This window comes from Microchirus variegatus (assembly GCF_963457635.1).
Source record: "Microchirus variegatus genome assembly, chromosome: 5".
NCBI classification, from domain to species: domain Eukaryota; kingdom Metazoa; phylum Chordata; class Actinopteri; order Pleuronectiformes; family Soleidae; genus Microchirus; species Microchirus variegatus.
The window spans coordinates 30,471,900-30,489,641 of NC_139806.1; the positions used below are offsets into that span (position 1 = coordinate 30,471,900).

The 17,742-nt window shown below is 45.6% G+C and overlaps 1 protein-coding gene across 1 annotated transcript; it reads right to left on the minus strand.

The window, feature by feature from the left end:
• Positions 1-529: 529 nt before the first annotated feature.
• LOC310927422 (arf-GAP with Rho-GAP domain, ANK repeat and PH domain-containing protein 1) lies at positions 530-14,771 on the minus strand. The gene is made up of 27 exons (XM_083889718.1): positions 14,741-14,771; positions 12,722-12,807; positions 12,572-12,630; positions 11,984-12,436; positions 11,769-11,848; positions 11,214-11,217; positions 10,742-10,886; positions 10,559-10,672; positions 10,354-10,458; positions 10,211-10,271; positions 7,585-7,705; positions 6,476-6,740; positions 5,789-5,988; positions 5,506-5,591; positions 5,242-5,424; positions 4,853-4,921; positions 4,632-4,731; positions 4,448-4,504; positions 4,230-4,359; positions 4,045-4,144; positions 3,550-3,751; positions 3,413-3,458; positions 3,137-3,327; positions 1,844-2,047; positions 1,659-1,764; positions 1,425-1,566; positions 530-696 (listed from the first exon to the last, which is right to left on the minus strand). The coding sequence occupies exons 2-27, from the start codon at positions 12,805-12,807 to the stop codon at positions 634-636; spliced, it is 3,372 nt and encodes a 1,123-aa protein (XP_083745844.1). The 5' UTR covers positions 14,741-14,771; the 3' UTR covers positions 530-633.
• Positions 14,772-17,742: the final 2,971 nt, after the last annotated feature.

Below are 17,742 nucleotides of genomic sequence, written 5' to 3' on the forward strand. Positions count from 1 at the left end.
TGTTACAGGTGTGTCCCAGGTGTGACCTCTTACTCTCTCTCACAGACTCACACAGCTGTTTTCTATAATAATCTATGGTTCTGTTTCAGAGCCAAAGGAGGAAAATGTTTACATGCCGATGTTTGGTAACCACAGCAACAAGAGGATGCAACTGGAGAAAGAGGAAGAGTCTTTGTATGGTGAGTGCGCACACTCACACACACACACACAGATGCTAACACATGCTAACTCATGCTACTCTCTCCAGTCACCTGTCATCCTGTGGTTTCCATGGAAACACATCAGACGGAGGCTGAAGACGTTTATGTGTAAAGATCGACCACAGCTAACCTGGACTAACAAGGCTTTTATTTTGGTGGTACTTCCTGTGTCGTTAAACTGTGGACGCCCCAACACATGAACTGTCTAGAATTCATCAGTTCATCAATCAAATGTTTATTATTTTAAATGACGAATAAAAATGACTTTTATTTGAGATGTTCACACTGTAGGGGGCGCAGTCAGTGACAGACAAACTTCCCCTTAACTTTAAACACAAACAAAATAAAATGTTGATTTCAAGAAACAAACCCAAACCTAAAATAAAAGAGATTAAAACAAAACAAGGAAGAAAGATGTTTTTCTTCTGGTTCCTCAGAACACGGTGATCTGCTCCTCCTCCTCCTCCTCCTGTTCTCTCGCCTCGTCCTCTGGTGTCTACACAGAAGGACAGGTGTGTTACAGGTGTGTTACAAGTGTGTTACAGGGGTATTACAGGTGTGTTACAGGCGTGTGTCAGCTGTGTTTCAGGTGTGTAACATGTTTTACAGGTGTGTTACAAGTGTGTTACAGGTGTGCTACAGGTGTGCTATAGGTGTTTTACAGGTGTGCTACAGGTGTTTTACAGGTGTGTTACTGGTGTGTTACAGGCGTGTTACAGGTGTTCTACAGGCATGTTACAGGTGTTTTACAGGTGTGTTACAGGTGAGTTACAAGTGTGTTACAGGGGTGCTACAGGTGTGTTACAGGCATACAACAGATGTGATACAGGTGTGTTACAGGCGTGCTACAGCCATGTTACAGGCGTGCTACAGGTGTGTAACGTGTTTTACTGGCGCGTTACAGGTGTGTTACAGGCGTGTTACAGGCGTATAACAGGTGTGATACAGGTGTGTAACGTATTTTACAGGCGTGTTACAGGCCTGTAACAGGTGTGTTACAGACAGGTGTGTGACAGGTGTGTTACATGTATGTGACAGGTGTGTTACAGGTGTGTAACACGCCTGTTACAGGTGAGTTACAGGTGTGTAACACGCCTGTTACAGGTGAGTTACAGGTGTGTTACAGCTGTGTAACACGCCTGTTACAGGTGAGTTACAGGTGTGTTACAGGTGCATTACAGGTGTGTTACAGGTGCATTACAGGCGTGTTACAGGTGTGTTTACCAGGAACAGCAGTGTGTGGTGGATAATGAACTCTTTGGTGAGTCGCAGCAGATCCTGGTTCAGAGTATGAAACAGAGTCGGGACGAGAACCAGAGCCAGATTCTGAGCCGACATCTTATTCACTTGAGAGAAGACTTGGATCCTGGGTACAAGAAATGATGTCACCTGTCACATGATGTCACCTGATGTCATCACATAAAACAATAACCATTGAAAAATGTGTGTGTCTGTTACATGTAGAAGTGCGCAAACAGGGCACTCAGTGTCGCTCTGTTGTCATCAGGCAGTTTCCGTAGTAACCGTTGGTATGCTTTAAACCTGGGCCTTTCATCTGAAATCACTGAGAAAGTACACAACTGTACAACTGTACTATACTACATGCTGCTGCGTGTGCTCGTACTCAAGGTTCTGGTACTGACCTGCAGCCTGCCTCCACGGCTGAACATCAGGTATCAGGCCCTGCTGCTGGCGGACATACTGTTTCAGGGCAGAACCGGCATCTAACACGCCCTGCTCATCATTCTCCAAGAGGGCGGAGCTCGGGGAAGTTTTCAGTGCCTCCACCAATCGGTTGACTTTGGCAGCTAATCCACAGCGTCGGTACACGCCCTCCACCTTCAAACCTGAGGGAGACAATCGTTTTAGTCCTGAAGCACAAATGCCCAGCAGAACCTGGGTCCTCACAAGAACTCCGGGCTCCCACAGGAACCTGGGCTCCTACAGGAACCTGGACCCCCACAAGAACCTGGGTTGTTTCAGGAACCTTGGCCCCTACAGCAAGCATTTTGCAGATGCTTTTATCTGACTTGGACCCCCACAAGAACCCTGGGCACCTACAAGAACCTGGGCGCCTACAAGAACCTGGGCTCCTACATGAACTCAGGGCTCCCACAAGAACCAGGGCTTCCACAGGAACCTGGACCCCCACAAGAACCAGGGCTCCCACAGGAACCTGAGCTCCTGCAAACCTGGGCTCCTGCAGGAACCTGGGCTCCTACAGGAACCTGGGCTCCTACAGGAACTCTGGGCTCCCACAGGAACTCTGGGCTCCCACAGGAACTCTGGGCTCCCACAGGAACTCTGGGCTCCCACAGGAACCTGGACCCCCACAAGAACCTGGGCTCCCAAAGGAACCTGGATCCCCACAAGAACCTGGGCTCCTACAGAAACTCTGGGCTCCCACAAGAACCTGGGCTCCTACAGGAACTCTGGGCTCCCACAAGAACCAGGGCACCCACAGGAACTCCGGGCTCCAACAGGAATCTGGAGCCCCACAAGAACCTGGGTTGTTTCAGGAACCTTGGCCCCTACAGCAAGCATTTAGCAGATGCTTTTATCTGACTTGGACCCACACAAGAACCAGGGCACCCACAGGAACTCCAGGCTCCCATAGGAACCTGGAACCCCACAGGAACCTGGACCCCCACAAGAACCAGGGCTCCCACAGGAACCTGGACCCCCACAAGAACCTGGGTTGTTTCAGGAACCTTGGCTCCTACAGCAAGCATTTAGCAGATGCTTTTATCTGACCTGGACCCCCACAGGAACCTGAGGACCTAGAGAACCGCAGACCCTGCATTATCCCTGAGCCCCTGCTGGATGCAGAGACTCTGCAGGGCCCCAGGTCCCTGAAGGACCCTAAGCCAAAGGGGGTCCTCAGAGTCTCACAGCTCGTGGTTCACAACACAGTGGACAGTTTTCAGGATTCTGACCGTGTGCTGTGATGTGGGAGATGCAGCGCTCGATCGCGGGTGGAACTGAACCTCCGGACGCCCCGGCCAGCACCGGGTACAGAGACCGACGAGTTCCACGTGGATCGGAGCTGTGTCTCGTCAGCGCCCTCTGCAGGCGCTTGAACCAGGTCTGACAGCTGTGCTGCTCCTCGAAACGCGAAGACACGCTCCTGACAAGACAAACCAGACTGTGATGTCACGACCTGGAGTGACCTCAGCCAATCACAGGCCTGACTGTGTGTGTGTGTGTGTCACCTATCCCTGGTTTCCATGGTGATGATGTTTTTTGATGAGTCCATTTCTGAAGGACACAGGAAATGAAAATCAAACACACACATTTGTCCAGTTCAGACGAATTTTTTTGACGTGATGCTACAGCCGCTAGCCGTTACCATGGCGAATGAGAGCGCTCAGTTCCATCCTCACAATCTGCTGCGAGCCTCTGTGGACGGGGTAAACACTGACGCCGTCCTCCCACAGCAACAACCAGGCGTCAGACTGACTAGAGGCTCCGCCCACCTCCACCACACATACTTTACTGACAGCTGAGGCCCCGCACACTTCTGCATAAGACACGCCCCCTGGAAGAATCACCTAGGAAAAATGAACAAACAATGACTGGTCAAGGGCCGAGGAAGTGTCCTGACTTCCCGGTCCAGGACCAGGACGTGTCCTGACTTCCCGGTCCAGGACGTGTCCTGACTTCCCGGTCCAGGACGTGTCCTGACCTCCTGGTCCAGGACCCAGGACATGTCCTGACTTCCCGGTCCAGGACCCAGGACTTGTCCTGACTTCCCGGCCCAGGACCCAGGACTTGTCCTGACTCCCCGGTCCAGGACCCAGGACGTGTCCTGACTTCCTGGTCCCACAGAGACAGACAGGTCTACCTTGAGGATGTGGACCAGGTGAGTGATCAGAGCCTCGCTGTCGTCAGCAGCACAGATCAGGTGATCGTCTAAGGTCACGACCTCGAACTGATGAGGCGGTCTGAGTTCACAGGAACAGGAAGTGATGAAACGTTAGCGAGCGAGACAGAACCAGAGGGTCAGTGTGAGGACAACAGAGGACTGACCCAGAGTCTGTGGTGAAGACGGACAGCGCCTCCCGCAGGTCGAGGACGTCACACGCAGCAGAATCATTTTCTACAGAGAAAAGGAAACGATCGTCCTCCAGTTTCCCATGAAGCTCCTCCTCCTCCTCACCTGAGACACATACAGGTAACACACACACACATAAATAAAATCAATCCCAACAAAGTAAATGATTCAAATAAATCAAACCTGTTCTCACCTGAGGGGGCGGAGCCACGTCTCCTACTGGCTGACTGTGGCTGGTGAGGCGGGGCCTCTGAAGAAACAACACAAAACACACCTGAGTCACAGCAACCTGTGTGTGTGCGTCTGTGTTTGTGTGCGTTACCTGTGTGTTTGTGTTACCTGTGTGAGTGTGTGTTATCTGTGTGTGTGTGTGTTACCTGTATATTCATTGAGTCTCAGCAGCTCACTCTGCAGAGCTTGCCCCGCTCTCTCAGCCAGGATGATGGGGGAGGGAATCTGAAGGTCTGACTGACGCACCTGTGGACAGGTAATAGTCAGACTGTTACACCTGTGGACAGGTAACAGTCAGACTGTCACACTGTAATCACCACAGAGTCATTGTGTTACCATGACCACGTGTCGACCAATCACAGCTCACCTTTGCTCCTGAGCAAATCAGAGACATCGTCTCTTCAACGTCTTCACTGGAGACGACTTCTCTGAGTCTCTGAGACACACAGTGACATCATCATCATCATCACCATCATCTTCATCATCACCATCACCATCCTCACCGCCACCATCATCTTCATCACTACCATCATCATCATCTTCATCTTCATCATCACCACCACCACCATCACCAAAATCATCATCACCATCATCACCATCATCTTCATCATCACCATCACCATCATCTTCCTCACCGCCACCATCATCTTCATCACTACCATCATCATCATCTTCATCTTCATCATCACCACCACCACCATCACCAAAATCATCATCACCATCATCACCATCATCTTCATCATAAACTTGTCAGACCTGGTCCATCAGGGACTGAGAGGATGTCAGTGGGTGAACTCGTCTGTAGCGCCCCCTGCTGTATTTATCCCTGATGAACTTTGACCTTTCCTCATCAGACGACTCAGGCAGTAGCCGCTCTGCTGCTGGCACAGCTGCAGCCCACACCTGATTGGCCAGCCGGTTACCGTAGGTAACAAACAGCTGCAAGAGGGTGAACAGGTAAAAGCCCCGCCTCTATCAGCCCCGCCCCCCCCCCGTCCCACTGGTTCAGCCCCCTCTCACCTGTATCAGTGGTTCAGTCCACACCTTGTTGTCCATCTTCAGACTTCGTACCTTGGACACGTTACTGCCCAGACTGCGATGTTGACCTGTTAGCACACTGGGTTAGCATCGCTAACTTTTCTAATGCTAACATTTGTATCAAATCAGTGACACACACACACTCATTATGACTCGTAGTGTTGATAGAAGTGAAATGGAACGGGGCCGAGGTCGATTCCCTGAGGAACTCCATCATGAAAAATAACAGGTGAGGTGGGTGTGGCCAATCACAGGAAGCTCCTACCTGCACAGGCCTGACAGATGACCAGCAGCAGGTTAACCGACGCCCACTCAGGATTGGCCGAGCCGCAGTCGCCACAAACCTTGTTACACGGGTTTTCCAAGATACGCATCGCCACCTGGCTGCAGGACAGAGCACTGCGGATGGAGGCAGACAGACTGTCCAACCAGACAGACAGGTCCTTTGAAGACTCCACGGACAGGCTGCGAGGGGGTGAGACAGACAGTCAGACAGAGAAAGACCGTCAGACAGACAGACAGACAGACAGACAGACAGACAGTCAGTCATTCAGACAGACAGACATACAGACAGACAATCAGACACAGTCAGAAAGACAGACAGACAGACAGTCATTCAGACAGAAAGACAGTCAGTCAGACAGACACAGACAGACAGACAGTCAGACACAGTCAGAAAGACAGACAGACAGACAGTCAGTCAGACAGTCAGTCAGACAGACAGACAGCTGGACAGACAGAGACATTCAGACAGACACAGTCAGACAGTCAGACAGACAGACAGACAGACAGTCAGTCAGTCAGACAGACAGACAGTCAGTCAGTCAGTCAGTCAGTCAGACAGACAGACAGTCAGTCAGTCAGACAGACAGTCAGTCAGACAGTCAGTCAGACAGATAGTCAGTCAGACAGACAGTCAGTCAGACAGACACACAGACAGACAGGTGTATACCAGAAGCTCTTGTATGGTGTGATGAGGTTAAACGAGTGTTTTCCCGCCACTTTCACCGCCGCCACGTTCAGTGGGACAGAGAAGGAGGCCACGCCCAGCTGGAAGCCATCTTTGTTGGGGTAAATCCAGAGGTCGTGACCCCAGACGCCGGCGTACACCTTACTCCGTGACTCTTTGATGGTGATTGGTCCATGCAGCTCAGGGGGGGCGGGGCTTGGCTGTCCGCGTGACGCCAGCAGAGATGTGACCCAACCTTCCTGAATCTCTGAAAGATGGAAAATCAAATATGTGAGTAGAGACACAGTAAAAACTCAGTAGAATCTAAGTAGAAACTCAGTAGAAACTCAGTAGAATCTCAGTAGAATCTAAGTAGAAACTAAGTAGAAACTCAGTAGAATCTAAGTCGAAACTCAGTATAAAATCAGTAAAAACTCAGTAGAAACTCAGTAGAAACAGTAAAATCTAAGTATAAAATCAGAAAAACTCAGTAGAAACACAGTAGAAACAGCAGAAACACAGTAAAAACAGTAGAATCTAAGTATAAACTCAGTAAAAACTCAGTAGAATCTCAGTAGAATCTAAGTAGAATCTCAGTAAAAACTCAGTAGAATCTCAGCAGAATCTAAGTAGAAACCCAGTAGAAACTCAGTAGAAACACAGAAGAATCTAAGAATAAACTAAGTAGAATCTCAGTATAAACTCAGTAGAATCTCAGTAGAAACACAGTGGAATCAAACACAGTAGAATCTCAGTAGAAACAGTAAAATCTAAGTATAAACTCAGTAAAAACTCAGTAGAATCTAAGTATAAACTCAGTAGAAACAAAGCAGAATCAAACAGTAGAAACACAGTAGAATCTCAGTAGAAACAGTAAAAACTCAGTAGCAACACAGAAGAATCAAACAGTAGAATCTCAGTAGAAACTCAGTAGAAACACAGAAGAATCAAACCCAGTAGAATCTCAGTAGAAACACAGTAGAATCTCAGTAGAAACAGTAAAATCGAAAGTATAAACTCAGTAAAAACTCAGTAGAAACACAGTATAAACAGTAGAATCTAAGTATAAACTCAGTAAAATCTCAGTAGAAGGAGTAGAAAGAGTAGAATACCGTCACTATGAGCCATGAAGTCATAATGTTTCTTCCTGAAATACAGAGAGAATCTTCGTTTGTCTTGTTTCTTCACATTTGTGATGGAGGAAACGTGAAAGAGCAGCTCACTGAACTGGTCCTGGTGAATGAAACAAACACACCTGTCAGACACAGGGACACACAGCTCACTGAACTGGTCCTGGTGAATGAAACAAACACACCTGTCACACACAGGGACACACAGAGACAACACACACACAGCTCACTGAACTGGTCCTGGTGAATGAAACAAACACACCTGTCACACACAGAGACAACACACACACACAGCACACTGAACTGGTCCTGGTGAACGAAACAAACACACCTGTCACACACAGGGACACACAGAGACAACACACACACACAGCTCACTGAACTGGTCCTGGTGAATGAAACAAACACACCTGTCACACACAGAGACAACACACACACACACACAGCTCACTGAACTGGTCCTAGTGAACTAAACAAACACACCTGTCACACACAGAGATAACACACACACACACAGAGCTCACTGAACTGGTCCTGGTGAACGAAACAAACACACCTGTCACACACAGGGACAACACACACAGAGACAACACAGGGACAACACACACACAGAGACAACACACACATACAGACAACACAGGGACAACACACACACAGAGACAACACACACATACAGACAACACAGGGACAACACACACACAGAGACAACACACACATACAGACAACACAGGGACAACACACACACAGAGACAACACACCCACACACACACACACACAGACAACACAGGGACAACACAGGGACAACACACACACAGAGACAACACACACAGAGAGACAACACAGGGACAACACACACACAGACAACACATACACAGAGACAACACAGGGACAACACACACAGAGACAACACAGGGACAACACACACAGAGACAACACACACAGGGACAACACAGGGACAACACACACACAGACAACACATACACAGAGACAACACAGGGACAACACACACAGAGACAACACACAAAGAGACAACACAGGGACAACACACACAGGGACAACACAGGGACAACACACACAGAGACAACACACATACACAGGGACAACACACACACAGAGACAACACGCATGCAGAGACAACACAGGGACAACACACACACAGAGACAACACACACATACAGACAACACAGGGACAACACACACACAGAGACAACACACCCACACACACACACACACACACACACACACACACACACACACACACACACACACACACACACACACAGACAACACAGGGACAACACACACAGAGACAACACAGGGACAACACACACACAGAGACAACACACACAGAGAGACAACACAGGGACAACACACACACAGACAACACATACACAGAGACAACACAGGGACAACACACACAGAGACAACACAGGGACAACACACACAGAGACAACACACACAGGGACAACACACACAGAGACAACACAGCGACAACACACACAGGGACAACACAGGGACAACACACACAGAGACAACACACATACACAGGGACAACACACACACAGAGACAACACGCATACAGAGACAACACAGGGACAACACACACAGGGACAACACACACAGAGACAACACACACAGAGACAACACAGGGACAACACACACAGACACACACACACAGAAACAGACACACAGACACAGACACACAGAAACACGCACACACACACAGAGACAACACACCCACACACACACACACACAGACAACACAGGGACAACACACACAGAGACAACACAGGGACAACACACACACAGAGACAACACACACAGAGAGACAACACAGGGACAACACACACACAGACAACACATACACAGAGACAACACAGGGACAACACACACAGAGACAACACACACAGGGACAACACACACAGAGACAACACAGGGACAACACACACAGGGACAACACACACAGAGACAACACACATACACAGGGACAACACACACACAGAGACAACACGCATACAGAGACAACACAGGGACAACACACACACAGAGACAACACACACATACAGACAACACAGGGACAACACACACACAGAGACAACACACCCACACACACACACACACAGACAACACAGGGACAACACACACAGAGACAACACAGGGACAACACACACACAGAGACAACACACACAGAGAGACAACACAGGGACAACACACACACAGACAACACATACACAGAGACAACACAGGGACAACACACACAGAGACAACACAGGGACAACACACACAGAGACAACACACACAGGGACAACACACACAGAGACAACACAGGGACAACACACACAGGGACAACACAGGGACAACACACACAGAGACAAAACAGGGACAACACACACAGAGACAACACACATACACAGGGACAACACACACACAGAGACAACACGCATACAGAGACAACACAGGGACAACACACACAGGGACAATACACACAGAGACAACACACACAGAGACAACACAGGGACAACACACACAGACACACACACACACAGAAACAGACACACAGAAACACGCACACACACACAGACAAACACACACACACACACACACTCACTGTGCGTTTCTTCCACAGCGACATCTGCTGGCCATCAAACGTCGCCCACAGAACATTATGTCTGTTGATGAGAGACAGAGAGAGTCAGCTGTTTTGATTACCCATCATGCATTAGTCTGATGATGTCAGACACCTGTCGATACCTGAACCCCTTCCAGACATCCAGCCAGCTGGACCGGGCCACCGCGCTCTGGGGGGCGGAGCTACCACTGCCCCCCTTCTTCCTGGACACTCGAATGGTGGCTGCTCTGCAGGGTGAGAGTCAATAAAGTCTCAGTCAATAAAGTTTCAATAAAGTTTCAATAAAGTTTTAATACTTTTTTGTTGTTGTTGTTTTTTTAACTGCACCTTGGGATCTTCTGTTGTACACGTTTTCCAGCTCTTCCCGATTGGCCAGGAGGACGAGGAGGGGGCGGGGCCGGCCTGGTGGGGATGATGCCCCCTGCAGGATAGAGTGGGACACTGCAGCAGCATTAGCATCAGCTTTAGCATCAGCAGAGACACCACGACGTACAACACGTTTACACTTACGTCACTGCTGGCTCTCCTCCTATTGGCCCATCACTGGCAGAGGGGGCGGGGCTAACTCCTGTATCCTCCTCCTCATTGGACGAGTCTGTGTCTGCTTCCTCCGCATCCCAACAAGCTAAACCTGGCACATACGGTGTTTCTCTGCCTGTAAAAAAACAACAAAGAAGAGTCTGCGTCTGTAGTTCACCTGTCTGTAGTTCACCTGTCTGTACTTTACATGTCTGTACTTTACATGTCTGGAGTTTACCTGTCTGTACTTTACATGTCTGGAGTTTACCTGTCTGTACTTTACATGTCTGTACTTTACCTGTCTGTAGTTTACATGTCTGTACTTTACCTGTCTGTAGTTTACATGTCTGTACTTTACCTGTCTGTACTTTACCTGTCTGTACTTTACATGTCTGTACTTTACCTGTCTGTAGTTCACCGGTCTGTACTTTACCTGTCTGTATTATACATGTCTTTACTTTACCTGTCTGTAGATAACATGTCTGTACTTTAGTTAGTTTTACAGTTTACATGTCTGTACTTGACATGTCTGTACTTTAGTTAGTTTTACAGTTTACATGTCTGTAGTTTAGTTAGTTTTACAGTTTACATGTCTGTAGTTTAGTTAGTTTTACAGTTTACATGTCTGTAGTTTACATGTCTGTACCTTACCTGTCTGTAGTTTACCTGTCTGTAGTTTACTTAGTTTTGCAGTTTACCTGTCTGTACTTTACATGTCTGGAGTTTACCTGTCTGTATTTTACATGTCTGTACTTTACCTGTCTGTACTTTACATGTCTGTACTTTACCTGTCTGTAGTTTAGTTAGTTTTACAGTTTACATGTCTGTAGTTTACATGTCTGTACTTTACATGTCTGTAGTTTAGTTAGTTTTACAGTTTACATGTCTGGAGTTTACCTGTCTGTACTTTACATGACTGTACTTTACTTAGTTTTGCAGTTTACCTGTCTGTAGATATGTGTGTGTGTGTGTGTGTGTGTGTGTGTGTGTGTGTGTGTGTGTGTGTACCTTCATCCACAGCTCCCTCTGCTGGTGGTAACCTGACTCCTGCAGCTGGGTCTAATGATGACATCACCAGCTGTGACAGCGCTCCCACATCTACACAGAAACACAGTCAACACTCTCAGCCAATCAGGAGCGAGCATACCCACAACATGTCTCCTGTCTGATTAGGTGATTAGTTAGTTGGTTGATTGATTGATTAGTTGACAGATTGATTAATTAGTTGATTACCTGTGTCTCCAGCAGCTCCTGTCCTTGGCAGTGATGGTGGGTGGGGCTTATCGGCAGAAGGGGGCGGAGCAGAAGGATTACCCACACTACTCATGAACCCGGCTAAACTGGGCATTTTAGCTAATGAGCTAAAAATGCTGTCTAAGCCAGCAGCACCTGTGTTAGCAGCAGGTGTGGATGTGGAGGAGGGGGCGGGGCTTACTGTGGCAGTGGGCTTAGCCACGGCACTAGCACTGCCTGCTAAGCTAGGTATGTGTGTGGCGATACCATTAGCCATGCTGTCAATGGAAGGAGGGGCCGAGGGGGCTGCAGGGGCGGAGCCAGTAATGGTGCCAGCGACCCCAGCCAATGACGGGATTTTCAAGGCAATGAAGTCAGTGACACTGGCAAGAGTCGGGAAAGCGACGCCGTTGTCCAAACCAGAGGGAGGAGCAAGAGGCGGGGCATCTTTACCTGAGGAGGAGGAGACTTTGACAGTAAAATTTCCAGATGATGTCATCAGTCAAACTGGTTTGCGTTTCTGCCACAAACCGGTTTGACTGTTCCAAAAATAACAACAACAACAACAATAACACAGTCAGAGTTTACCTGTGCTCAGGTTAGCGTTAGCATCAGCCCAAACAGCCGCGAGATTCTCGCTCACGTCTCTGAAACAACAAACACAAAGTACATGATCAAAAGTGTAGCGCCCTCTTCAGGAGCCTCCTCTGTCTGCTGTTCATTTACAGGTGCACTGACCGGTCAGTGGAGGCGGAGCTTAGACTGTTCCTCTTGTAACGAGCTCGAGGTTTGGGGACAGGTGGAGACGGAGGAGGAGGAGCCATCTGGAAAACACAACGAGACATCGTTTGTCAGTAAGATTTACCTGTCGGTAGTTTACTTAGCTTAGTAGTTTACCTGTCTGTAGTTGAGTAGTTTTACAGTTTACCTGTCTGTAGTTTACTTAGCTTAGTAGTTTACCTGTCTGTAGTTTACTTAGCTTAGTAGTTTACCTGTCTGTAGTTTACTTTGCTTAGTAGTTTACTTAGCTTAGTAGTTTACCTGTCTGTAGTTTAGTAGTTTTACAGTTTACCTGTCTGTAGTTTACTTAGCTTAGTAGTTTACCTGTCTGTAGTTTACTTAGCTTAGTAGTTTACCCGTCTGTAGTTTAGTAGTTTTACAGTTCACCTGTCTGTAGTTTACTTAGTTTTACACTTTACCTGTCTATAGTTTACTTAGCTTAGTAGTTTACCTGTCTGTAGTTTAGTAGTTTTACAGTTTATCTGTCTGTAGTTTACTGAGCTTAGTAGTTTACCTGTCTGTAGTTTAGTAGTTTTACAGTTTACCTGTCTGTAGTTTACTTAGTTTTACAGTTTACTTAGCTTAGTAGTTTACCTGTCCGTAGTTTAGTAGTTTTACAGTATACCTGTCTGTAGTTTAGTAGTTTTACAGTTTACCTGTCTGCATTTTACTTAGTTTTACAGTTTACATGTCTGTAGTTTACTTAGCTTAGTAGTTTACCTGTCTGTGGTTTAGTAGTTTTACAGTTAACCTGTCTGTAGTTAACTTAGTTTTACAGTTTACATGTCTGTAGTTTACTTAGCTTAGTAGTTTACCTATCTGTAGTTAGCTTAGTAGTTTACATGTCTGTAGTTTACTTAGTTTAGTAGCTGTCTGTAGTTTAGTAGTTTAGCTGACTGTAGTTTAGTTAGTTTTAGTTTACATGTATGTAGTTTACTTAGTTTTACAGTTTACACGTCTGTAGTTTACTTAGCTTAGTAGTTTACCTGTCTGCAGTTTAGTAGTTTTACAGTTTACATGTCTGTAGTTTACTTAGTTTTACAGTTTACATGTCTGTAGTTTACTTAGTTTAGTAGCTGTCTGTAGTTTAGCTGTCTGTAGTTTAATCGTTTTACAGTTGACCTGTCTGTAGTTTACATAGCTTAGTAGTTTACCTGTCTGTAGTTAGCTTAGTAGTTTACTTGTCTGTAGTTTAGTTAGTTTTTTACATGTCTGTAGTTTACTTAGTTTAGTAGCTGACTGTAGTTTAGTTAGTTTTAGTTTACATGTCTGTAGTTTACTTAGTTTTAGTTTACATGTCTGTAGTTTACTTAGTTTAGTAGTTTACCTGTCTGTGGTTTAGTAGTTGTACAGTTTACCTGTCTGTAGTTTACTTAGCTTATTAGTTTACCTGTCTGTAGTTTAATAGTTTTACAGTTTACATGTTTGTAGTTTACGTAGTTTTACAGTTGACAGGTCTGTAGTTTAGTTTTACAGTTTACATGTCTGTAGTTTAGTAGTTTTACAGTTTATATATCTGTTGTTTAGAGTTACAGTTTACATGCCTGTAGTTTACATAGTTGTCTGTATTTTAGTTAGTTTAGTAGTTTGTGTTAGTAGTTTACCTGTCTGTATTTTAGTTAGTTTAGTAGTTTGTGTTAGTAGTTTACCTGCCTGTAGTTTACTTAGTTTAGTAGTTAAGCTGTCTGTAGTTTAATAGTTTTACAGTTTACATGTTTGTAGTTTACGTAGTTTTACAGTTGACAGGTCTGTAGTTTAGTTTTACAGTTTACATGTCTGTAGTTTAGTAGTTTTACAGTTTATATGTCTGTTGTTTAGAGTTACAGTTTACATGCCTGTAGTTTACGTAGTTGTCTGTATTTTAGTTAGTTTAGTAGTTTGTGTTAGTAGTTTACCTGTCTGTATTTTAGTTAGTTTAGTAGTTTGTGTTAGTAGTTTACCTGTCTGTATTTTAGTAGTTTATGTCAGTGAACGTACCTGTGTCAGTGCTGTGTCGTCTTCTCTGTCGTTCCTGGTTCACGTGTTGTTTAAGATTTGACTGACACTCATAAAAATGTCACTGTTAAATCTTGTGTCGGTGTGAGGATACACTATAAAACTCAACGTGTGTGTGTGTGTGTGTGTGTGTGTTCAGGAACCTGATTTTTATGTGTATGTGTGTGTGTGTGTGTGTGTGTGTGTAAACCGCCCACACCAAAGTCCATAGAGAAAACCAGTGATTTTAGCTCACAGGGACACAGGAGCTGCTGGTCCTCTGCTGCCTCGTGTGGTCACTTTGTGTCACTGAGTTAAGTCTAAAGTAAATATTTTAAAAGCTGAATTCACTAAAATCAGTCATTGTAAGTTAGTGATGGAGGCAGCAGTGGATCAACAACTCCTGTGAACTCCTGTGTGCTGTGATGTTAAAATCACTGGTTTACTCTATGGACTTTGGTATGGGAGAGTGAGTGACTTTGGTGTGGGAGAGTGAGTGGTTCACAAACGTCAGTGTCTCTTTAAAAATCCCAGAACTCTCTTTGATTTCAGCTGCTTTAACATGAAAGTTTTTACAGTGAACTCGGAGAAATGTTACTGGTTCAACCTGCTGCAGGAATGTAGGTGTGTGTGTGTTGGTTTCGTCAGTTTTTAATGTTTTCTACAGGTGTCAACATGTCCACACACACACAGTGTCTTACCTGCAGCAGGCAGCAGATGGCGCTGAACATTCACAACATGGAGCCACAGCATCAGGTGACAGAGGGACAGTGGTGATTGACGTCTGAGAGGACAGCGTCTCTGAAGACGAGCAGGTGGACATGAGACACACGTGAGACACTTTTACACCGAGTGGAACTCAGACAGAATGTCCTCAATTTGTCTAAATATCCTCGCTTTGACAAAATGTCCTCGCTTTGACAGAATGTCCTCGCTTTGACAGAATGTCCTCACTTTGACAGAATGTCCTCGCTTTGACAGAATGTCCTCGCTTTGTCTAAATATCCTCACTTTGTCAGAATGTCCTCGCTTTGACAGAATGTCCTCACTTTGACAGAATGTCCTCGCTTTGTCTAAATATCCTCACTTTGTCAGAATGTCCTCGCTTTGACAAAATGTCTTCACTTTGACAGAATGTCCTCGCTTTGACAGAATGTCCTCACTTTGACAGAATGTCCTCGCTTTGACAAAATGTCCTCACTTTGACAAAATGTCCTCACTTTGACAAAATGTCCTCACTTTGACAGAGTGTCCTCACTTTGACAGAATGTCCTGACTTTGACAGAATGTCCTCACTTGGACAGAATGTCCTCACTTGGACAGAATGTCCTCACTTGGACAGAATGTCCCCCAAACACTGGTTTGAGTTTTTATGGCGTCTTTATTTTTCTGGTTATTCTGACAAAATACAGTGATGTTTATATTTAGAGGACATTGTTGCACAAGTTTAGACACACACACACACACACACACACACACACACACACACACACACACACACACACACACACACACACACACACACACACACACACTGCTGACAGTCAGAAAAGTGTCCTCCATCTGTTTCCTGTTCATCACTTCCTCTCTTTAAGTTGTCCTGAACTGTCCAACATTTAAAAACACTCAGTGTCCACAGTCTACACAGATGTGTCCACAGTCTACACAGGCGTCCCCACAGTCTACACAGATGTCCCCACAGTCTACACAGATGTGTCCACAGTCTACATAGATGTCCACAGTCTACACAGATGTCCACAGTCTACACAGATGTGTCCACAGTCTACACAGATGTCCCCACAGTCTACACAGATGTCCCCACATTCTACACAGATGTGTCCACAGTCTACACAGATGTGTCCACAGTCTACACAGATGTCCACAGTCTACACAGATGTGTCCACAGTCTACACAGGTGTCCACAGCTCGAGGACATTAGACTTTGTAAGAGTGTTTGTCAGTTTGTGTTTGTACGTACAAGAATCTCCACGTGTTGTAGAAGCCAGTGTCTGTGTGCGCTGATGCTGGATCCAGGTCCAGTGTGGCACAGAGATCCAGGTCCAGTGTGGCACAGAGATCCAGGTCCAGTGTGGCACAGAGATCCAGGTCCAGGTCCAGTGTAGCACAGTCAGTAGCAACTTCCTGGATCCTAAATAAAAGACAGGTTATTGCGTTATTGTTGGTTTTATCGGAATAACCGAGTGTTTAAATTCACCTTTATTGTGAAGGAAGGATCCATGCACCACTCCCTTTCAAAATAAGAGCCTCTGACTTTGTTTTTTTTCTCTACTTCCTGCATAAAATGTTGCCATAACTCTACGATAATAAAAAGTTAGTCAGTGTTATTCTTAGTGATGATATAAATGAGGAATTTTTAAAAAGCAAAACATTCATGGATTTATAATCAAAACTGAGCACATATTAACATTATAATAGAATAAAATAAATAAAAATAAAAATCACAGAGTGGAAACTCAAAAATGTAACGAAACGCACGAAAAACAATGATAAAATACGCGAGAAATTAACTCATGTTCGTCATATAATCACAAATAATCCCGTTCCTTCACAGGAAACTGACCCCGGGAGTCAGCGACAGCAGCGACGCTTGACACAAAATGGCGGCGTCTGGTTAATAAAAAATGAATAAAATTTTCGAAACGACCTCAGAATCTCACGTTAGGGCGAGCGTTACCCGGAAAACAAACGTTTCCACTGACGTTCACTCACCCGAATTAAAGAGTTCAAAGAGCAGAAAACAACGAATTCAGTTTGTGTCTGTGGGGAGCGGAAGCGGAAGCCGGTGCTCTCTTTTACTCGTCCCCGGAACAAAACGAGTGAAAACAAACTTTCCTGCACCCAGACGCTAACAATTTAAACATGGCATTTAAATAATAACAATAATAATAATAATAATAATAATAATAATATTAATAATAATGATAATGATAATATAACCTCTGATATTTAACCACAAAGTCATGTGCTCACAGTGTTTTATTTCA

Excerpts from the sequence above, each read along its gene's own strand:
- LOC310927422 (XM_083889718.1), bottom strand. The coding sequence starts at position 12,807 with ATGGCTCCTCCTCCTCCGTCTCCACCTGTCCCCAAACCTCGAGCTCGT. Across the intron at positions 7,706-10,210 it reads CGCTGTGGAAGAAACGCACA|GACCAGTTCAGTGAGCTGCT; the intron begins GTGAGTGTGTGT and ends TTCATTCACCAG. Across the intron at positions 3,328-3,412 it reads ACCATGGAAACCAGGGATAG|GAGCGTGTCTTCGCGTTTCG; the intron begins GTGACACACACA and ends TTGTCTTGTCAG.